This window comes from Rhinolophus ferrumequinum, chromosome 11 (genome assembly GCF_004115265.2).
Source record: "Rhinolophus ferrumequinum isolate MPI-CBG mRhiFer1 chromosome 11, mRhiFer1_v1.p, whole genome shotgun sequence".
NCBI classification, from domain to species: Eukaryota; Metazoa; Chordata; class Mammalia; order Chiroptera; family Rhinolophidae; genus Rhinolophus; species Rhinolophus ferrumequinum.
Genome location: NC_046294.1, coordinates 76264166 through 76288798, shown reverse-complemented (window position 1 = coordinate 76288798; position 24633 = coordinate 76264166). Strand labels below are relative to the sequence as shown.

Genomic DNA, 24633 nt, shown 5'->3' with positions numbered 1-24633 from the left:
ACTTCTGTCTTGCTAGCAGACTCTATTTTCTTCTTGGCTGGCATGCTTTGATGATGCCAGCTGCCACGTGGGAGAGGCCACGTGGCAAGGAAGAGAGGGCAGACTTTGTCTAACAGTCAGTGAGGAACTGAGGCCCTTAGTCCATCAACTCTTGAGGAAGTGATGCTGCCAACAACCACTGAGTCAGCTGAGAAGCAGATTCTTCCCCATCTGAGGCTTCAGACGAGACTGCAGACCCTAGGTTGACATCTCGATGGCAGCCTTGTGAGAGACAGTGAGGCAGAGGACCCAGCCAGACTGTTTCCAGCTTCCTGACACACAGAAACTGAGATAATGCATGTATGTTGTTTTAAGCCACTAAGTTTTGCAGCAATAGATAACTAATACACCAATCCTTACCTGTTATAAAAATATGTATGTACAGCTATCAATTTGCATATACATCAGTTATATATTTAGGAGCAACTCCAAAGTGAGGGATTTCTGGCTCAAAGGGAATGTGTATTTGTAAATTTGTTTGATATTTTCATATTACCCATCAAAGAGTTTGTATCAATTTACAGCCCCACTGGCAATGTATGAGAATAACTCCCCATCTGAATTTGTTATAAAAATATTGAATTTTGCATATTTGATAGGTGGAAAATCATAGCTCAGGACATTTGTATTTAATGCAAATTATGAGTGAGGTTGAATATATCTTCATGTATTAAGTCATTTATAATTTCTGTGAATTGTCTCCACATATTTTGACTCAAGTTTTTCGTTATTGATTTTAAGAGATTAGCCCTTTGTGAAATGAGTTTCAAATATTTTTTCTGCTTTTTATTTGTGTTTTTATTTTAATTGTGGTATAGTTAGCCATACATGCAGCTTTGATGTCAATATTTTCTTTAATGGTCCTGGATTTTGAACTAAACTTAGGAAGATCTTCCTTAGGAAGATACTAAGGAATTGTTTCATATCTTCTCATCCATTCCCACCCCATACTTAAATTTTGGTAATCTTTTTGGCTTCCTTTTTTATGTTTAAATATTTGATTTATTTGGAGTTTATCTTAGTACATAGTGTAACATAAGGATCAAGTTTATTCATTTCTTTCAGATGGCTACTCAGTTGATCCAGTACCATTTATTACAGTCTATATTTGTCCCACTGATTTGAGGTGTGATATTTCATATACTTGGATATATTTCTGTGTTTCCTAATTGTTTCATTATTTTTCAGTCTACTCATGTGCTAGTTCTATAAAATTTTAATTGTTGAGGATTTATAATATCTGTTAAGTGTAGTCACCTAACCATCCCACCAATTGCTCTTCTTCAGAGTTTGTCTGTGTTTTGTGTATGTGTGTGTTTATATTTTTGAATCACCTTAATTTTTAAAACTTGTTGGTATTTTTATTTAGATTGTAGTAAGTTTATATATTAACTTAGGAAGAGTTGATATTTTTATGATGTTCAGTCCTCTAATGCATATATTTTAACTAGTCAATTTTTGTGTTTGTGTGTATAATCTTTAATTTCTGTGTACTAATTTTGTCCTGTCCAGTTGCAGTGTCCAATGTCTTTTATTTCACATATCCAGTCACATCATATGCAGATAGGATAGTTTTAATCCCTCATTTACAATTTTATGACTCTAATTTCTTTTTCTTGTCTATTTGTGCTAGCCAATACCTGCAGTACAATGCTAAATAATAGTGAACATAGTGATTATTTCTGTCTTATTCTTGAATGGAAATGATTGTCGTGTTTCCCGTTAAGCATGTTGCAGGTTTGAGACTGAAATCGCTGAAATTTTATTGTAGTATTTAGCCTATTCTTATTTTCGTTTTGTTTAGTTCCTAATTGAGTTTTGTTTAAAAAAGAAAGTTAATTTTTTTTAAATGCTGCTATTTTACCACCCAAGGATATGTATGGAATTTATATACTTTATGCAGTGATTCCTCCCTAATTAGTATAGTACCCACTTGGCACTATACATAGTTGTTGCAACATTATTGACTATCTTCCTTATGCTGTATTTTACTTCCCCATGACAACTTGTGACAACCAATCTGTACTTCTTATTCCCTTCACCTTTTTCACCCAGCTCCCCAATTCCCTTCCACTCTGGCAACCATCAGTTTGTTCTTTGTATCTATGAGTCTGTTTCTGTTTTGTTTATTTCGTTCTTTATATTCCACATATAAATGAGATCATATGGTATTTGTCTTTCTAGTCACATGTTAATCCTCAGTAGCCAGCGGTTGCTAGTAGCTATTCTGTGGGCTGCCATACAGATGTGCTGGGCCAGCTTTGATCTTGTAGATGAGGACAGTGCCCTAGAGGTTGGCCAAGCAACAAGGAACCTGGGCCTTTGGATGGTAGAGGAGTGCCATCCCCGTCACTACCTACCTTACTACAGTTGGACCTTTATACAAAAGAAGGTTATCTCACTTGAACTGCTGTATTTTTGAGTCCCTTTGTTTATAGCAGCTTAGCCTATTTCAGAATACAGTGATATGACAGAAGGAAGGAAATGTGGCATAGGAGCAGATATTCCAATTCTGAAGGGTGAGGAACAGTCTTTTGAAGAAATAGTTTTTAGCTGATTCTTGAAGGTATGGATTGACTCAGTGATCATATGTATAAACAATTTCAATAACACACTTGTTTTTCAAGTTTTAAATACTGAACATGAAATTTAAAAATCTCTGTCTTAGCTTTACATTTGACATAGACAACAGCTGTCAAATCTTACTCAGAAAAAATATGAGCTCTTTTGTGCCAAGAGAGCAGCATTTCATAGGCTGTAGATTTTAAGAAGGAGAAAGTACCACTATGGTCATTTGCTGCTGTAATTTTTGGTTGTGATAAATGTTACCACCAAAGAACTTGCACTAAGGAAATGTAATAAAGGAATGACCTGAGAAGATTAACTTTTGCCCCTAATAACTGAGCCCTCGTTTTCCTCGCAGTGCCTGGTTCTAGAACATGTATAGTAATTATCTTTGTGAAACATTGATTAGATATAATCATCTGTTGAGGGTGGTCATATTAAAATGAAATAAACACAAAAGAATGTCTAATCATTTAAATTTTGAGCCTAACCAATCAAGTTTCATAGGCTTTTTCTCTGACTCATAATTTTATTTCTTATTATGCAAATCTGCTAAGTGGATTTTACAATGTGAACTCATTTGGCATGAGTAAGACTGATTAACTCATTTCTGTGTCTATTAATAATTAGTAGAAAAAAAATCTGTGGACTTTTACATGGTGGAACCCCTCAGATGTTTGTAGAATAAGTAAATGAGTGTTTTATTTTGTTAAAATTATTATCAAACAACTATTTTCACCCATTGGCAAGGAAGAAATGACTCATTAAAGGCTGATGTTTCTCATTTGTCATTGATAGGCAATGTAGCATAGTGGTTAAGTACGACACAGGGGAGAGAGACTATCTGAATTCAAAGAGTGGCTCTCTAATTTACTAGCTATGTGAACTCTGCAAATTATTTAACATCTCCATGTCTCAGTTTCTCATCTGAAGAATAAATGTAATAATAACACCACCTACGTATAGCACAGGGTGTTGTTAAGGACTACGTGAATTAATTTTTATAAAGTACTTAGAACAGTGCCTGGTACATATTAAGTTCTATGTGTATATGGTTAATAAAATATCATCAGGAACTATGATTTTGAAAAGACTGATGGTAACAAACGATGTTTCTGTGTGGTATGGAAGGTCTAAGTCTGGAATACTCAATCAGAGGCTCACATCTTCAGGAGGCATGTCAGAACCTCTAGCTATAGTTTGAAGAATTGTATTTAATATATGAATATTTAATATCATAACATATTTCAATGTTTGGAAAATTTAATCAAGTTTTCTAAAAATATAGACTACAGAAAAAAATGTGAGAGTATTCTCGGCAAGCTATTTTGTAGATATTGACTGATTCTAAATTTTATAGGAAAAGGAAAAAGGCCTCAAATACCATCTTTCCCCGAAAATAAGACTAACTGGACAATCAGCTCTAATGTGTCTTTTGGAGCAAAAATTAATAAATTTTTAGTAAATTTATAGTAAAATAAGACCGGGTCTTACATAAGATCGGGTCTTATATTAATTTTTGCTCCAAAAGCTGTATTAGAGCTAATTGTCTGGTTAGGTCTTATTTTCAGGGAAACATGGTAGCTAACACAAACAAAGTTAGAACACTCACTTTATCCAATTTCAGGATTTACTATAAAACTACAGTAATTGAGACAATGATATTGGTGAAAGAATAGACATATGGATCAATGGAACAGACTAGAGAGCCCAGAAATAATCCACACAAACAGAGTTAATGATCTTTGAAAAAGGAGCAAAAGAAATTCAATAAAGATAGTCTTTTCAATAAACGGTGCTAGAACAATTGAACAACCATATGCAAAAAAATGAACCCAGATGCAGACCTTATTCCTTTCAAATAAACTCAAAATGTATCATAAGCCTAAACACAAAGTGCAAAAATATAAAGTATTTCTAGAAGGAAACAAAGGAGAAAAATCTGTTATCTTGGGCTTGGTGATGAGTTTTTAGATACAACACCAAAAGCTCAATCCATTAAAAAGAAAAATAGGTTGGACTTTTATTAGAATTAAAAACTGCTCTGTGAAAGACACTACTAAGAGAATGAAAAGACAAGACTGGGAGGAAATATTTACAAAACAGGTATCTGATAAAGGACTTTGTAATGACGAGCGGGGAAAGGCAGGGGAGCACACGCGAAACAGGACCCAGTCAGTTTATTTCGAAATACACAGTGAAAGACAAAGGCATCAGAAGATGTACAATAATAGAAGGTAAAGGCAGTTAAGACTAAATCATACACATTAATAACAATGTTATGCCAAGAAGCTCACCCAGCTGTTGGGAAGCAACACTGGAAAGGTCAGGAACCCAAAGAGATCTCACCAGGTCTGTGGCTGGAAACTGAGGCAGCCCCCCCGTGCTGCAAGCTGTATGTAAGCTTCAGTTCCAAGTGCCAAATTCTAAGTTCCAATTTTCTGCCAATTGAGGTCTGTCTTATATATCTCTTCAGATGCACTTTAGAAGCCAATTTTCTTGTTCCTGCCTCCTCTTCAAGGAACGGCCAATTCCGTGAGGGCTCCATAGCTAATGTGATAAGGATATTGTTTATCTGGCTGAAGGGCCATTTCATCTGGACAAACAAGCATGCTGTTCCAGACTGGGGCCATCTAAAGCTTGGCAATGTGCCTGTCATGTCATTCTTATATAACTCGTTACTTCTTCACCTCATCTGCTGATGAGGGAGAAACAGACAAAGGGAGACTCTTCACCTCATCTGTCCACTAGGGAGATTCTTCACCTTATCTGCTGAGGAAGGAGAAACAGACAAAAAGAAACAAACTTCTTCACCTCATCTGCCAATGAGGGAGACTCTTCCCCTCATCTGCTGATGAGGGAAAAACAGACAAAATGAAACAATGGAGTCACATCAGTCAATGAAGGCGAATTTTCCTAACCTAAACCTAACATCTTCCTTACCGACTTCTATCCAAAATACACAGACAAAAAAACTCTTGAATCTCAGTAAGAAAATTAACAGCTGAACAGACACTTCACCAAACTTAATATACAGATGACAAATAAGGATACAAAAAGATGCTCACCATCATTTGTCAGTATGGAATTGTAAATTAAAACAATAATGAGATATTATACACATCATTTAGAATGGCTAAAATCCCCCAAACTTGTAATACCAATTGCTGGCAAGGACGCAGAACAACAGGAACTCTCATTCAATGCTGAAGGGAATGCAAAGTACTGCAGACACTTCAGAATACAGGTTTGCAGTTTCTTCCAAGCTGAACATAGTTTTTACCATACGATTCAACAATTACATTCCTAGGCATTTACCCAACTGATTTGAAAACTTGTGTCTACACAAAACCTTGTATGTGAATGTTTATACAAGACCTGACAATTAAGTTCACGAACTTGTTGTAAGTGTTGCTAACCTTTTTTTTTATATCAGAGGGATTATTTATTATGAATTTGTACCAACTGGACAAACAGTTAACCAAAGTTATTATTTGGAAGTGTTGAAAAGGCTGCGTGAAAAAGCTAGATGACCTGAACTTTTTGCCAACAGTTCATGGCTCTTGCATCACGACAATGCACCAGCTCACACGGCACTGTCTGTGAGGGAGTTTTTAGCCAGCAAACGAATAACTGTATTGGAACACCCTCCCTACTCACCTGATATGGCCCCCAATGACCTCTTTCTTTACCCGAAGATAAAGGAAATGTTGAAAGGAAGATATTTTGATGACATTCAGGACATCAAGTGTGTTACAGCCACAGCTCTGATGGCCATTCCAGAGAAAGAGTTCCAAAATTGCTTTGAAGGGTGGACTAGGCACTGGTGTTAGTGCATAGCTTCCCAAGGGGAGTACTTAGAAGGTGACAGTAGTGATATTCAGCAATGAGGTATGCAGCACTTTTTCTAGGATGAGTTTGCAAACTTAGTTTTCTGACCTCGTTGTAGATTTATTTATAACTACCCCAAACTGTAAGCAACCAAGATGTCTTTTAATAGGTGACTGGATAGATAAATGATGGTACATCCATACAGTGGAATGCTATTCAGTGATTGAAAAAAAAGCTATCAAGACACAGAAACACATGGATGAACCTTAAATTCATATTGCTCAGTAAAAGAAGCCAGTCTATAAAGGCTACATACTGTATGATCCCAATTATATGACATTCTAGAAAAAGTAAAACTACGGAAACAGTAAAAAGAGCAGTGATGGCCAATTGTTTGAGGGAAAGTAGGAAGGTTGAATAGGTGAAACATGGGATATTTCAGGGTGGTGAAACTATTTGTTGTGATATTCTACTGGTGGATACACAACATTGGCATTTGTCAAAACCTATAGAAGTATACAGCACCAAAGTGAACCTTAATGTTTGCAACATTTAAAAAAATTCTATAGGAGGTGTGGGGATTCAAGAATGAAATGCAGAACAACACAAAAGAATGTGTTTCAAATGTAGGAAACAACTTCATTGAAGGGGGTGGGGGAAAAGGTGCTGACATAAGTAATTTTGGAAATGAGTGAAGTCTGTAAGACTAAAATAAAACTATATATAAGCACTGTAATTTAATTGATAAACTTGAGCTGAATAATTAAACGGATGGAGGACTGTGGGAGCCTGGTTTCTCATTGCTGGAATGGGAATTTACAGATAGGCAAGAGGAGGCTAGAATGATCTATGTGGCAATAGAATGGGTAATATCAGTATGAACTCATGTATCTTAGTATAGATACAGACGGTCAAACAGAAATGTGTACACACATGGGTTGGAATATAAACATATTCATCTTTGTCAGTTAAGGGGCCTAGAAGGAATAACACTCCAGTAGCACTGAGCACAGTTTGCGTATCTTAGTTTCTAATACCATTCTCCAAGAAAAGGCACCAGAGCTTTTTGGAGAAATGATTGATTCTAGAACTGAGACAGGAAATACACAAGATGTGTCTGGAGCATCTTGTCACGCCAGACAGTAAGGAAGTGCTAAAACAAAATTAAACCCTATAATGATGAGGGCCAACCGAAAGAGCTCCCAATGGCCAGAGGTGGAACAATTTGAATAAGAAAATAAAATAGCATTGGATTTTAACCAAAAGTGTAAAATAAATATCCACGAGTCCATATTGATAAATAAATAATTGCATAACTAAATAAATGGGGGATAAGAGACAAATTTCCTATGCAGAAAAATTTGAAATAATTGATGTAGATACTCCATGCTGAAGAAGGTGCAACATAAACCCCTACTCCTTACATGTTAGAGTCACATAGTGACTTTCTTCCAAAGACTACAGTATGGAAAGGGAGGGAAAAAAAGAGCAACTTTACAGTGCAGAAACCTGACAAGTACGACCTCAGCCAGGTAATCAAGATTAACATCCTCAATGATAATCATGAGAAAAATCCTAACTCAGGTGCATTCTACAAAAATACCTGACCAATCATCCTTAAAATTGCAAAGGTCATCAAAACAAGAAAAGTTTGAGCAACTGTCGAAGGCCTGAGGAGCCTAAGGAGAGATGATGACTAAGTGTAATGTGATTAACTGGGTGGGATACTGGAACAGGAAAAGGACATTAGGTAAAAAAGGCTAAGGAAATTTAAATAAAGCACAGTCAAATCTGGGACAATTTGAGAAAATAAATATTGTTAATGTATTATCCCTCCGAATAAAAATATGAATCTATTGAATAAAACAAATCATGAGTCCAGACTGATATAAAATGAATAATTTGAAAGTTTGATGAGGAATTTGCATAGCTTTAAGAACTGACCCCCAAAATACTTGTTAATTACAAAGGGAAAAGGAGTAACTTTGCAGTGAAGTTTGGCAGACAACACTTTATTGAAATGTTCAGAGTTAGCATCACTGGAAATGGAACAAATGGAAATTGTGTGTTACTTGATAGGACGCAATGAGAATAGTCACACTTCTTAATAGTTCTGCTCGAAATGCCTAACCTGAGTCCAACCACAAAGAAACCTCAGGCAAACCCACGTTGAGTGTCATTCTATAACATCTGTCCTGGAATCTTCATGACTCTTTTATAGTGAGTTGTGTTCACGTGACCTATTTCTGGTTCACAAGATTTAAATGGAAGAAACTGGACTAGGCTTTAGGAAAAGTCATAAATTTTCTTAAAAAGGGGTAGACTAAGCTGGCATACACTTTTTGCCCTTTGTTCTACCCTTTTATTCTTACATCTTATAGATGCTATGCATAGATATGGAGGAATGCAATGCATTCCTTGTGATTGTGAAGAACTTAAGTCACAGATTAAGTGTTACAAAGCAGAAAAGGAGAAACAACCTGATTTCTTCAGCAATTTCACCATAGCTTCATGCTCTGTACTACATTTTCCCTTGTTTAATTAAATCATGGATGTCTAGTATCAGATGTGGCCAAATGCAAACTAATCAAAACAACTTCCTTTTCCCTTGTTTTTCTATATCAACCTATCTACTTCCCCTTCCTGATCCCAACATTTTTTTTGTTGGTCGTTTTATTGGTCTTGCCCTGTATTTACAAATTCACTTATGGACATCTGTTTTATGATGTTGAGCCTTCTTGAAGCACATGATATACCTTTTCATTTGTTCTAGTCTTCTTTTGTGCCTCAAGTAGGATTTAAAAGTTTTTGTCATAATTTTGCATGTTTCTACTATAAATACTATTTGTTCTTATTTGCCACATAATTGATGTGGGGTGGGGGAGACGTTTTTCCCCAAAAGAATCTGAAAAGACTTTTAATGTTATTTTAGTTAGTAATAAAAAAAATCAGTCAAGGTATAATTAAGGGGTTAAATATTTCAAGGTCAATTTGTAAATTAAAATTCACTTTTCTGTAACAAAAATACAATGTGTATATTCTATTTTACATATCAAACAAGTAAACATTACATGCTCAAGGTCAAGATTTTTACAGATTGGTAAAGCAGAAACTCCTGGGAAAGCTTCGTGCAAACACAAATTTAAGTTTACAAAACCTGGAAAGAAAGCATATTTATTTAATCTGGTTTATACTATTTTTAATGTCTTTAAGGTATCTAGTTTATATTTACTCTCCGGCCTTCTTTATCTTTGATTATAAGTGTGAATTCAGTGTGTTGTATTCTCAAAACCCTTGAACAGTACTTCAGAATGTCTTCATGGAACTTAAAGTTTGGAAGATACAAACATAAAACAATAAAAATCACACAAATAGGTAATTGCACACTGTCATGAAAAATGATTGGATGGATCTGAGCAAATAATACGAGATTAAATAAAAATGTAACATTTATTAACAGCTTAAATAAGTACCGATAAATTATGGAGTACAGTACAACACTCACATGACTGTTTCATATACTGGGAAAAAAAATCCACCAAAGCAAACCACCGAATCTTCAAAGCAATTTTGCCCTTCCGACTACCTTTCCGGCCAGCCTCCCGTCAGTTCATTCCTCCAGCACAGGGAAATTCTTTGGTTAGAAGGGCCCTTTGGTGGAAAACTTTTGAGATGTACGAACTTAACCTGTATGAGCTTCTAACTTACTCCGGGGATTTTAAGAGGAAATAGCTGAGAATGCTATTATCGTGCAAAGCGCATAATAAATGTATAGCGACATTAATCCTGCTCAGGGCGATCCCAATATACGAAGAAGGACAACTCCTCACTTTAATCTTCAAGTCTCTAAAACCTGGCGTTGGAGTAACCACAGGAACCAGATCCGCGCATGCTCTCTTGGTGGAACTGCGCCGGTTCTCTCCCTAGTCGGAAGTCCGGTTTGTTTATTAATTACGACAGTCGTAAACTAAGACTTCGTGATGGTTTCCTACTTTTACGACATCAACAACTATGGCGGCTGCCAGTGGTCGGTTTGAAAGTGAGAGGAGTATCCAAGAGCGTAAAGAGCAGACACGGATAGCCAGGGCCGAGGTGTTGCGCCAGGTAACTCCGTTTTGGGGTTTTGGGAACCATTTAGAATTGTGGCTGTTTCCTGGGAGCTAGGCCTCTGGCTCTCCTTCCTCCCTACCCCTTTTCTTCTCTCTCCATCAGTATCTCACCTTATCTGGGTCGAAACGGGGGGGGCGGTCTCCCTGTGGGATGCCTGCAAATTTTTGAGTATCTTCTCCCTCTTAGATGCTCTGGCAGGCTCCAATTGCTCATTTTCTTTTCAGGAAGACCTGTTTCTTTCCTCTGAGTTTCATTAACTTTTTACATAATGCGTTGACATTTCTATCACCTGGGCTGCGCACTTTCGAGGGACTACGCAACTAATGAGTCTCCCCAGCGTATGTCCCAGCCCCAGCCCTTACTCCTGCTGTTTGTGAAATGAAAATGTTCGTTTTCAGGAACACATGTAAGGCGCATTGGAGTAAATTGCGTTTGACCGTTTCATTCTCCTTTTGTACTATGGGTATCAGTTCCTGGCTTATTGTAAACCCTTACCGACCCAAACAAGGGTTGACACAACAGACCCAGGAAATTGCACCCCTTGAAAAAGACTGACAAACTATTTCTCATTAAGATTGAGATGCAGAGAGGTAACTTATAAAGAATGGAGGAAGTAAACTATGGAATTATCTGACAAAATGTAGGAAGTGTGGCAATGAAGGGAAAAATGAAGCAGAGAGCATCATAAAGTGTAAGTGAGAGTTTTTGTTTTTATTTGTTTTAAGATGGAAGAGTTTAAACGAGTTTAAATGCAGATGGGAAGTAGCAGGTAAAGGAGACAGGAAGGAGAAGATGTAATGACTACAGCCAGATTTTAAAGGGGAAGAGCGAGTGGGTGATTAATCTTAGACAGGTGAAAGGTCAGTATTGTTTTTTGATTTCAGCATATGAAACATATGTGTAACAAATATTTTTTATTTTTGTCTCTCTGATATTTCAGGCAGTGTTTGGAGGCAGTAGGTTTTGTAAGCTGTGATAAATTTTATAATAGAGATAAGCATAGAGTTTGAGAAGGACCAAGCCCAGCTTTCGAGTTTGGGAAGAGAATGAAAAAGCAGGAACAACCTTTTAGGAAGAACTTTATTTGAATATTGTTGAAGGATGAATAAAAATTCGCAATATGATCATTTTGTTTTTAGAAAGATGATTTTTCCTGAAGCATTTTTGGGGAGTGAGTAGAGAGTTATGGGCATTGCTGATGGAATGTATGGGGTATGGTGGTCATTCTCCTAACAATTAAAAATGTCTCAGGCGGTAGCACTGGGATGGTGAAGGGAAAAGAGTTTCAAGTCATACTTGAGATTGGAATCTTAAGGAAAGGGGAGGGTCTAGAATAGGTCCCAAGATTCTGTCCTTGATTGGTGGCTCTATTCACTAGAGATTCGTAATGGGCAAGGAGAGGGTCTTTTGTTTGTTTTTTTGTATTTTTGAAAATCTTTCCTACACTTTGGTAGAAGCGTAGGAAAAAATTACTGGTAAGAGACAGACTGTTGATTCATGAGAACATGTATGAAAGTGGGAGATTTTGTTTTACTTTTTTGTGAAACGCAGTTGGATCAATTGTTAATTTTTCTTTTTTCAATATTTTAGGCTAAAGCTAATTTTGAAAAGGAAGAAAGACGTAAAGAACTTAAACGACTTCGAGGTGAGGATACATGGATGTTACCTGATGTGAATGAGCGGATTGAACAATTCTCACAGGTGAATACTGTCAGGTCTACTTGATGTAAACACGTCGGACTGTTTCTGCATTTAATCTTGCAAGTTAATCTTGGAGGAGCAACTTTATAGACGGTTTTCAAGTTACAGAATGAATATCACATAGTGGGCATTACAGAATAGTTTTATCTCTTTGGCAGAAATAATATATTTTAATATTTTGGATATTGTGACTTTGGGTAGATTTTGTTACTTGAGTTGGCTGGTAGAGTTTCTGGCCCACTTGTAAGCTTATGGGTCTAAAAATGTATGCGTTTCAAGCTTAATGTCATGTGGGTTTTTCGTTTTTCTTCTTGTCTCAATTCTTGTTTTCTCTTTCCGTAATTTTAATTTATGCTATCTTGTTATATTTTAAATGTCCCAATAATCTTCTATAAATTCTTTTGGGGCCATAGAAGATATATACATATAAATGCATACACACATAAGTTTGTGTATATATGTTTTTATTTGATTATATCTGTTTGTCAAGTGAATCTACAAATAAATGAAAACTTCCCTCATATTTTTGGATAAGATATCTCAGCTCTATGATTTATTAGTAGTGCGTGTATTATAGAAGCATGTTAAGTTTTCTTAGAAGATTTTGTTCATGTAGTCATATTTCTTGTCTTAATTCATAAAAAAATTAAATATTTTTGGAACAGATTTTTTTTCTCTTAACATATTTCCTTTTAAAGTAAGATAAAACTAAATTCCTTTCTTAGTTTTGAAGAAGGTAATTCTTACCTCTTCAAAATGATTATTTATAGGAAAACTCTATGAAGAAAAAGAAGAAAAAAGACAAGCGTTCAAAAAAAGTAAAGAAAGAGAAGAAAAAAAAGAATAAGAAACAGAAGCATGAAAAAAACGAGTCAACTGATAGTTCATCAGTACGTATGTACTAAAACTAATCAAAGCACCTACTTGAGAAAATTTTATTTAAAGAAATAGTGTATGAGAACTTAAAAAATATTACCAGTTAGGATATGAAAAAGCTTGGGAGACATTTACTTGGAGATGTCAAGGAAATATTGGAAATAAGAATCTTAGGTTACAGAGAAAGGTAAGAAGATGGAGACGAAATTTGGGAATCATTGCTTATTAGAATAAGTGAATTGCCTCAGGAAACTGAAAAGAAAGATAAACACCAACACTGAGGAGCCAGACAGGAAGTAAAAGACATAAGTAGAAGTGGTTGGAAAATTAGAATCAGGAAAGAGCAGAACTGTAAAAATAAGGGAAAACGATTCCAGGATACTTGAGTCTGTGACCTTGTTTGTTTTTTCACAGAAATTAATATTTAAGTCTCTAAAATAGAATATGTTTATATATTGATCTTTGGGGCCAAAAGAGAGAATGCTGTTTGTTCTGGCTAGCTAGTTCTCGGATGAGAGGACTCACAGAGGAAAGGAAAACCGGCGAACCCCTTCATGCTTGTTCTCAGGAAAAAGGAGGTATATTGTGCTTAGAAAGTGATAAGCTAGAGGTATTTAGGGATAATTGGTCCCCTAGGTGTGATCTGCACAGGTTATACTCTCAGGTGAATCACCATATTCCAAAGTCTGGCTCTCTTGTAGTTTCAGAAAGTAAATTTTTGGTTGTATACCCTATGATGGTAATTGGCTCATGAAAACCTATCTTATATGAGAATGCAGTGTATTAATTCATAATGAGAAATACAACTGGATAGTTTTGTCAGTAACCAGCATGTTTTGAAATGGCAGGAATATTTAAATTATATTAAAAAATTTTTTTGAAATATAACTCAGGGCAAAGGGAGTTAGAAAATCCTAATGTGAAAAGAAGATAGAGGCACTGTTTCCATATTAGTGGGTTTGGCTTGTGGACTCTGTTGAGAAACTGATAAAAGTAAGTGATCCTTTCTTCAAAAAGAAATTGAAATACAACTGTGTTTATTTCACTGGGGTTTATAAAACTCCCTTGAGTTTATGCAGGGATCACAGGTTAAGAATATCCATCCCATGGGGCTTCATCTTCCAGGCTAAGTAAACATTTATGTCATTTGATTAAGGGCACTTACTTCCCCTTACTACAGACACATTATTCTGTTCTTTGTCTTCATTCTTTCCTGGAAATATACATAAGTCTTTTTTTTTTTTTTTTAAACGTACAGTCTATACATTTGTACCTATGACGTTGTATATCAAATACCGTAGAGAGAGTAGTGTGAATGAATGCTCAGTGCACACGTTACATTGAAGTGGATTGAAGAAGGAAAGAGAAGCCTATACTGACAGTGAAGGGAGGTCTTTTTGAGGAAATGTTTTTAGGGAAAGAGGGATAAATCATATCAAAGAGAATGACAAGTTTGGGGTAGCCAGGTCCCAGGGGAAAAGGGAAGCTTTGATCAGGAGTAGGAACACCTTCTTTTCTGAGCTAGGAGGGAAGTTGTAGAGATGTGTATAAATGCAAGATAAATGAGAAGTTATGGGGAGAGGGGAAGCAGATTATTGGCAGTGTTTCTGCTGTTCTGTGTTGCTTTTGTGAAGTAGAAGATAAAATCATTTGAGAAGATAATTTGGGAGTAGAAGTAGGATGTAAGGATTGAGGAAAAAGTGTAAATTTGAAACAACCTTGCTTAGGTAATAAAAGAGAAGCAAATGAATTGCTGAGCAGCCCTGAGGATCCATGGGAGGTTGGAAAGCATTATCTTGACTTTGTCAAGGTCTATTTTTTCTTTTAGCTTTTAAAATCATCTTTACCGAGGTATAATTTACATATAATAAAATGCTCCTATTTCAAGTATACTATTTAATGAATACCCCTGTTTAACCCTGTCTGTTAAGATATTCACATCTTCCTCCCTCACTCTGGGATTGGGCAACCATGTGTCTGCTTACGGACAGTATAAATTAGTTTTCCCTTTTCTGGAATTTCATAGAAATTACTTATATAATGTAATCTTTTTTGTGTTGGGCTTTTTGGCTCAATGTAATGTTTTTGCACCTTATATAGTTTCACATTATCAGGAGTTCCTTCCTTTTTATTTCTTCATTTTAGTATATGAATATACCATACTTTGTTTATCTGTTTACCCGTTGTAAGTCATTTGGGTTGTTTTTAGTTTGGGGCTTTTGTGAATAAAGTTACTGTGAATGTTTGCGTACAAGTCTTTTTCTGCACATGTTTTTATTTCTTTTGCAAAAAATGTCATTTTTCAAAAAATGGTTAGACCATTTTTTACTCCTGTCAGCGGTGTATGAGAAGATTTCTAGTTATTCCATATTCTTGCCAACACTTGGTATTGTCAGTCTTTGTACTGCTGGCCATCCTACTGTGTGTAGTAATATTCACACACATCCTACTATGTGAAGTTATCCCTGAAGACCAATGATGTAGAGCATCATTTTATGTCTTTATTGGCCATTCTATGTTTTCTGTTGTGAAGTCCAATTTATCAATTATTTCTTTTTCGCCATTTTTCTTAGTTACTGCTTTTGGAATCCTAATTTGTACATCTCAAGGTTGTGAAGATTTTCTCCTTTTTTTTTCCCTAGAAGTTTTATAGTTTTGGCTTTTTTGCTTTATTAGGGATTCATTTTGAGTTAATTTTTGTTTAGAATGTATAGGAAGTGTTAACATTTAGTTTTTTTTTCATATGGATTTCCAGTTCTTCCAGCACGATTTGTTGCAAAGGAGAACCTTTCTCTGTTTAATTAGCTAACCTCCTTTATTGAAAATCAGTTGAGCATATATATTTGTGAGTTAATTTCTAAATTTGTATATTTTCCCTTTCAGTTCATTTCAGTTTTTGCCTTATGTATTTTGAAGCCTTAATTAGGAAGATGAATTGACCATTATATTATTATGAAATGGTTCTTTTCTCTGGTAATATTCTTCTATAAAGTCTACTTGGTCTCATATTAATAAAGCGTCTTCAGTTTTATTATTTGTGTGTGTATGGTATATATAGGGGATGCCAAAAAAATGTTTACACATGACTTGTATTTATCTTTTGTTATCGGTATATGTTGAGTATTACAATTTTAATACAGGTTTTTCCTTTCTTATAATGTGTATACATTTTTTTGGAACCCTCTGTATATCTTTATTCTTTTAGTTTTAATACATCTTTTAGGTTAATCGAGGTTTTTTTTAAGCATTCTTTCTCATCTCCGTTATAGGCTTATTAAATGTGCTTCATTTTTTTTAAATGACTGCTTTAGATTTTATGCATCTTTTAAATAACTTATCATGCTCTGCCTTCAAATAATATTATATCATTTCACATTTATAATACGAACTTCCCAACAATATGTTTCCACTTCCCTCTATTATATTTTTTATTTTTTTCTTACATTTTACTTCTACATATGTTAAAAACTCCACAGTAAATTGTTTTTACTTTAAGCAGTTATCTTTTGAACTTAAAGTTAAACATGTGAAAAGTCTTTTATATTTACCCACAAATTTATCATTTCTGGCATTCTTTATTATTTTGTGTAGTTCTGAATTTCTGTCTAATATTTTTCTTCTGCCTGTAGAAATCCTTTAATATTTTATGTAGCATAGGTCTGCTGACAGTGAAACCTCTCAGCTCTTGTTTGAAAATGCCTATTATTTTATCTTCATTTTTAAACAGTATTTTTACTAGATAAAGAATTTTATGGATAATTCTTTTCCTGCGCTTTAAAATGTCACTTTATTGTCTTCTGGCCTACATCATTCTTAATGAGAATTCTGCAGTCATTTTTATCCTTTTTCCTCTGTATATCATTTTTTTTTTTGCTCTGATTGCTTTTAAAATTTTTTCTTTACCATCTTTTTTTTAGTGAATTAATTATGTGTCTTCATATTGTTTTATTTGTTTATCCTGTTTTGTGTTTTTTATGTTATTTTGATTCATTAGTTCATAGTTTTCATCAAATTTAAAACTTTCTGGCTATTGTTTTGTAATGTTTCTGCCTTTTCCTATTTTTCTAGTCTCCTTGATACTGTCCCCCAGGTCACTGAGCCTCTGTTCACTTTCTTTCTAACCTTTTCCTTTCTGTGCTTCAATTTAGATGGAAACCAAACTTGAATTGGATTATATGTAAAAGAGGGGGGGACTTATTATTAGAGTACAAAAGTCTCATTGGACTTCTAGGAATGCTTCTGGGCTTTAGGAATAGCTGGAGTTAGAATCGTGAATGCTTTTATGAGTATTTTGGCCATCTTCCCTATTTTTTCCCCTCTGAGTTCTATTTTTTTTCCTCGATACAGGTCACTGTTTGCTCATTTATATTCCTTATGACAGAAATGGCCTCGGCCAATGCCTTTCAAGTTCTCTAGTTATAGAACAACATATTTAGTCTTGATTCAAATTCTTGGAGAGTGACTAAGATTAGTATGAATTGGGTCAAGTACCTGCCTCTGAAAGAATCAGATGTGGCGGGGGATGGAGGTTAGCTCCTATCGTAATCATGTGGTGTTCACTGTATGGTATAGTTGAGAAATATTTTGGAAATGAAAATAGTAAGTTTGGATGGGAAGGGTACGGTGATCCTGAGATTTCTGACTTGGGTAAGTGGGCGGTTGGTGATGCCAGGTAACTCAGTTCAGTAATATAGAAGGAGGAACACATTTTGTGGAAGATGATGATGGGTTTATTTTTTGTTCTTATTGAATTCAGTGTAACATCAAATATTGTAGGCAGTTTAAGTTATATTTGGGTAGATACATTAGGAAGGTATTAGCACAACTGGTGGTAGTTCACGTCATGAGAGTGGATTTAATGACCCAGGGGGGAATGTTTAGAGATTAAAAAATGCAGTGGGCAAAGAATGGAACCCCAAGCAACACTGATATTAAAGGCTGGGCGAAGGAGATTTTGTTGGTAGGAAAGAAGTTATAGATCATGGTGATGGATTCATCCAGGGTTAGAGATTAGTTGCAGCTGTAATGGTGATGGCTCTGATTGGTGAATTTCAAGTAATCGGTTAGCATCTGGAAGGATAGAGAAAATCTATAATTTTAGAAGAAGATCTTTGATTGAATCCTGTGGAACACCAATTTTAAGTTTTTCTTAGTTTGATCTTAGCAAATTGGCACTCCCCCAAAGAAAGTACTAAGTTTATTATTTTTATTTGACAATGTAAAGATGAGTAGGCCAGAAATACATTTATGGTGATTACCCTAAAATATTGTAACTGTGTATATAAATAAGTAGTTTTAAGGTTTCTCTAAACCTAAATCAAGACCTAAATAAATAAATAATAAATGAATAAAATTTGCTCTGCATTGGGAAACAGTTGGCAGTTGAAATGCCAGAGCACAAATACGTTTACACTATGCGGATTATACCTTTTACTAGACATACCATATTTCCCTGAAAATAAGACCTAGCCGGACCATCAGCTCTAATGCATCTTTTGGAGAAAAAAATTAATACAAGACTCAGTCTTATTTTAGTATAATATAAGACCAAGTATAATGTAATATAATATAATATAATATAAATAATATCTATGATATAACTATAATACTGGGTCTTATATTAATTTTTGCTCCAAAAGACACATTAGAGCTGATGGTCCAGCTATATCTTATTTTCGGGGAAACACGATACTTGCGTTCTCTAGTTAGGTGATTTTCAGGAACTTTGTGAAATGAAAGAATACTGGTTTCATATAGGAAACTCACTTCTTTCTTCATTGGCTTCAGAATTTCTCTGCTCTGTATTAACAAGGGGTTTGCAGTGGAGATTTCCAGGATCTTTTCTACATTTAAGTTATATAGTTCTAAAGAATAGATTTTAGAGCTAGACAGATGAAGATTTCTATTCTGATTCTCCTGTTTGGATACCATGTGTCCTGGGCAAGTTCCTTAATTTGTGGGAATTTATCTGTGAAACTAAAATCATGTAGGGTTGTTCTAAGGCGTCAACATGATAGCATATGTGAAAGTACTTACTGTGGCAGCTTAACGTAGAAGAGTTGATTGACATATTTGTTGAAAACAAAACCCCAAACCTGGCATAATGCTGAGCACATAGAGGATGTTGACTAAATACTGTTCAGTTGATTTAATCATCGGGTATTTAAACACAGAAAGCAAAGTGCTTTTCCAGCCTAGCTGTTAACTGAGATCTCTGCATTTTCAGATCTAGGGAAATCTCAAAATTTGAAACTTCAAGGCAAACTCGTTTAGTTAGGTATTGTTGCCTTTGTTCTAGTTAAGCAAAGATGTCAGTATTACGTGATTTTGGTATGAACTGCAGCTATGTTGTAATCTCTGAGTTCTCTATCCAGCAGTTCTAATCTTTATTTTTTGTTTTACCTTGGCTTGGTAATAAACTACGAAGAACACAGAAATAATTTGACTGGTGCTTTGTGAGCTTATTCCTAAATAGAGAATTTATATGTTCTTCGATTTGCAATGTAATTTTTTCAAGAGGAAGTATAGTGTAAGAATTTTCTCTAGGAAGCTGAATTTCTACTATTTAACAGAATTTTTATATGAAAGTGTGCAGATTTGAGAAACTCACTTACATGCTAAATATCCTTAGAGTTCTGACGATGAGTGGGTTGAGGCTGTTCCATCCCAGACTCCTGGCAAGGAAAAGGCCTGGAAAGTGAAAGATGAAACGTCAGAAAAAGAAGACAACCAAGTTACTCAGGTAAGCCACCTGATTTTAAGCAAATAAGTGTGAATTTATAAGCATAGATAAATGTTGAAATGAAAGACGATTCTAATTTCTTAAGAAGAAAAATTAAACTTTGAAACCAATATACAGTAGTACCCTGGTTTTCGAACGTTTCAGAACTCGAATGGTCTTTTGGAACAGATTACGTTTGAAAACCGAGGTACCACTGTACTTCTCTGCATAATTTTGGCCGTAATGCTATTTGCTGAGCCATTAGACGCCCCTTCTCCTTCTGAGAGGAAGTAAGTGCTTATTATCTATATTCTAATCTCTTAGAGGGTTTCCTACTCTCTGGTTTTTGATAGAAAAGTGACACTCTCCCGGTATGTACTTGAAACCTTATACTGTTACCTCCATCTGACCTTTCTACAGTGAGTAGAGTTCAATCACAGTTTCTTTCCTTTATCCTCATATCATAATTTTCTTAGCAATACTTCTAGTTGGATAGTTCATAGATTTGCGTTGTAGTTCATATGCCTGAGGAAGAATGCTGTTTATACACTGTTAGCTACAGGGAAGAGAGAAAAGGTGAAAAGGAACTAATGTTTCGAATGTCTATTGTGTGTCAGGCACTGGTCTGGATGCCTTAAATCTGTTTTCTTGTTGACTCCTTAAAACAGTCCTGAAAGGTAGGGATTTTATCTCATTTTACAGGGGAGAGACTAAGAAATTTGCTTCAAGTTAGACAGTCATGTAGGATTTAATCCAGGTTTGAGTGCCACCAAAGTACCAAATTTTACTACTAAATATTTAGTGTTCTAATAATTTAGGTCAAAATGACTTCTTTTTTCAACAGAGGGATGAGTGGATGACTGTTGATTTTATGTCTGTTAAAACTGTGTCATCATCATCACTCAAAGCTGAAAAGGAAACTATGAAGAAAATAGAGCAAGAGAAAGCTCAAGCAATGGAACAGGTAAGATAGTATTTCAAATACTTTAACTTTCTAATTTGCCTTTAATAAACTGATAAGACATTTATAGAAATGCACTTTTACTTGTAACACAATATTTTTTGTGATATTTAATAAAATAGTGAGAACAACTATGAAATATAAGTTCTTTTAAAATAAGTTTCCTGTAGGAAGTCAGTTTGAAGATACTAGATTTATTAATAGAGGGCATATATAGTTGAGTCAATTAGTTTAGTTTATCACTTGGATTCATAAATGTTTGGGACTTGAACTATACTACCTGTGTGGTCTGAAAAATCTTTAGGTGATAATTAATTTTAAAGTATTCTTGAGTTGGTAATGCCTTGAAGTGCTTGGTAGAAGAGTAACCACCATTCCTTTCCAGAGGGTCACACTGTTAATTTGCGCATCATGTTTCCCAGAAACAAGTTCTCTGGAATGTCAGCTCATAATATAAAATCCTAAAATACATGAAAATACAAAGATGGTCCATGAATGAGAAGCATCTGAAACAATAAACAGCAGTATAAATAGCTTTATACAGTAACAGTAGGCGTAGAACATATGAATAAGGAAGAGATTGTTCAGAAGGCAGATTTGAGAAAGAGCCAACAAGAACTTATAGAAATGAAAAATATTACAGTTGAAATTAGAAAGTCAGTAGATGGTTAAAAAACAGATTGAATACGGCCAAAGAGAGAATTAGTGAATATGAAGATAGTCTTGAAGAATTTACCTTGAATGCAGCATAGAGGGGCTAATAAATGAAAAATGAGAGTGATCATAAGAGTCCTATGATCAATGTTGTTTTCTATTTTTTTCTCCAGTTTAATTTTAATTCTGAAAATGTATGTGTGGTTAATTGTATTGGCTTATAATTAAATAGCTGTCCATATGGAACATTGGAAGCTAGGGATTTTGGAACATCTTGAGTAAGTTCTGTAAAATGTTTTTGTCTCTGAGTTAGTCCTGAGGGGGTTGGGACTCCTGCTATCCTACTAAAAGAGAAGGGGAAAGTACAGTTGGGGAATACTCAGTGGATAGTGGAGCAAGAAAGGGGAGCTTTATGGGGTTTGTAAGTTGATTTTACACATTGCCATGACATATTTGCTTCTGAAATCATGCTGTGCTGTTTGTGGGTATTGGCGGTCTGGTATGTTAGGGCAACCCTGGCTTGCGGTCTTACAGTTTGCTGATATTCAGACCTGTTCTCCATATCAAACAATAGAACATAGTTAACTCTTGAATATATTAATATATCTATTAAAGATTGAAAGAGTGATTAGTTTTTCTTAGAAATGCTTTTTATAAAACTGCTTTCACTTTCCTAACAATCTAATACTTTTGTTGTGCCTATCGTACTAACTTTCCGGCTTTGAATTTCAGGCTTTCTAAGTAACATATCTTTTCTTACACACACACACACACACACACAACACACACACACACACGCACACACACACGAGGTCTGACAATTAAGGTTGCAAACTCATCCTAGAAAAAGTGCTACATACCTCATTGCTGAATATCACTATGGTCACCTTTGAAGTACTCCCCTTGGGAAGCTATGCACCGACGCCAGCACCTAGTCCACCCTTCAAAGCAATTTTGGAACTCATTTTCTGGAATGGCCATCAGAGCTGTCGTCGTATTACCCTGGATGTCCCGAATGTCATCAAAATGTCTTCCTTTCATTATTTCCTTTATCTTTGGGTAAAGAAAGAGGTCATTGGTGGCCAGATCAGGTGAGTAGGGAGGGTGTACCAGTACAGTTATTTGTTTACTGGCTAAAAACTCCCTCACAGACAGTGCCGTGTGAGCTGGTGCATTGTTGTGATGCAAGAACCATGAATTGTTGGTGGAAAGTTCAGGTCATCTAACTTTTTCACGCAACCTTTTCAGCACTTCCAATAGTAACCTTGGTTAACAGTTTGTCCAGTTGGTACAAATTCATAATGAATAATCCCTCTGATATCAAAAAAGGTTAGCAACATTTTTGCAGTGAAGTTCGTGAACTCAATTGTCACACCCTTGTCAGACTGTGTGTGTGTGTGCGTGTGTGTGTGTATTTCTCCGATTTAATTAACTCAGCATCTATTATTTGCTTATGTAGTTTTTGTCCTTTGCATCTGTATCATTTTCATTCCTGCTGCTACTGCTCTAGTTTGAATGCCACCTATTAGTCGTATGTCATCACCTTTCTGAACCTCATTTACCTCATCTATATTGGAGCTGAGTTAGTATGTGTAATGAACTGAGGACAATCCCGGGAACTAAGAACCATTTAAGGTTAGATATTATTATGGTTCAGGCCCTGATTACTCTTGCCTTGTCAATTACAATAACCTCTGTTTTTCAGCATCCTATAGCTGATGTCCAGTTAATTTTTTCAAAGTAGTTTTTGATCGTGGTATTCTGCTTAAAAGTCTTCAGTGATTCAAGTTAAGGAGAATGTGTTGTTGCCGTTTCTAATGTTTCCTTTCTGGTAGAAGAAGCTCCACTAGTGGTATTTTATGCCCCCCTTCTTTCTCATTTCTGTCCTTGAGGATATGGACTACATTTTCTATTGGAAAATTTGGAAAGAATAAACTATGCCTACTTTGTTTGGCTCTGCTTTTACTGCTTATGGAACAGGCTGCCTGTAGAAACCATGTGGGGAATGAGGTGAAGTAGGGGGCTGGTTCAGTGCTGTCTACACACGGGAGTCTGCTTCATTGTAGGGTTCAAATAACAGGCCCATTTGGCTTTCACTGAAAGAAAAATTATCTTCCAATTGAGCCTTACCAGCAATAAAGGTAATTTTTTGTCTTTTACTTCTTGTGTTTTTTATTGTATTTTTAACTTGTTCAGGGCCTGGATTGAAAAAGAAAGGTGATACATTTATTGTTATCCTTTAAAGGCCCCCAAAAGCTGCCTGCAAATAGAGTTCAAACCCATTTAGATTGGACTCTTTCTATGAAGTAATTTCATACTTCATCCAAACTAGTTTAATTACTTTCCTTCATATTTCTCTGCAAATTCCTGTCTCTAAATTTTTGTTCATCTAGTTCTTTCTGAGTTCCCTCTCTTTATGTCTGCATCCTGTTTATCCTGCAAGACCTGATTTAACATATATAATGAAATTCTTCCTGTTTCCTTTGACTGAAATAAGTCTCTTCTTCTTTATGTTTCCATAGCACTTTATTTACTCCTTTACTATGTGGTACTTGTAGTTTTCTGTAAAGTACTGTAATTTAATAGTCTTATCTTATTTCCCTTATAGGATTACAAACTTTTTGAGAAAAAACTGTTTCGTTTATATTTATATCTCCCTTTGCAACTAGTATAGAACTCTGCCTATAGTAGGTGCTTTTTTAATTTTTTGTACATTTGAAATTGTACATTTATTATTCTTTTCCCCGGGAATTTACCTTGTTTTCCTGCAAATCCTGGATTTAGTTCTGAAGTTCATAGTCTGTAGTAATTTTTGATTTTTGTGTTGGTAAGAATTCAGATTGTTGTGTGCAGAAGTAAATTATTGCAACTAGTGAGTGAGAGTAGCCAATTTTCAAACATCTGCACATCAGTTTGAGTGTGGTGTTCTCTGCACATCATCATATTCTTAACACATGATAAATACTTGGTTTGAGAAATAAATGGCCATTGCCTTAGACCCAAATGTTAATTCTTGTAATGGGATTGAGGGTAAAATAAAGGTAATGGGATGAGGTCTAAAATGTGACCCTTAACTGAAGCTTTGGTGTGAAGCATTTAGATTTTATATCTCCTCTTGATTTTGAGGATATCATTTCTTTGGTTTTCTAGGCTAGTATTTTTCAAAATGTGAGTC

The 24633-nt window shown here is 35.3% G+C and overlaps 1 protein-coding gene across 1 annotated transcript in view; it reads left to right on the top strand.

Moving 5' to 3' along the window:
- The first annotated feature begins 10416 nt into the window (after positions 1-10416).
- The window catches only part of CWF19L2 (CWF19 like cell cycle control factor 2), a 100347-nt gene continuing 86130 nt past the window's right edge, over positions 10417-24633 (top strand). The window contains exons 1-5 of the mRNA XM_033121911.1: positions 10417-10539; positions 12136-12246; positions 13017-13136; positions 19754-19864; positions 20688-20807. Coding sequence (XP_032977802.1) covers positions 10447-10539; positions 12136-12246; positions 13017-13136; positions 19754-19864; positions 20688-20807 — 555 coding nt within the window. The 5' untranslated portion in view covers positions 10417-10446. The remainder of the gene's footprint in view (positions 10540-12135; positions 12247-13016; positions 13137-19753; positions 19865-20687; positions 20808-24633) is intronic.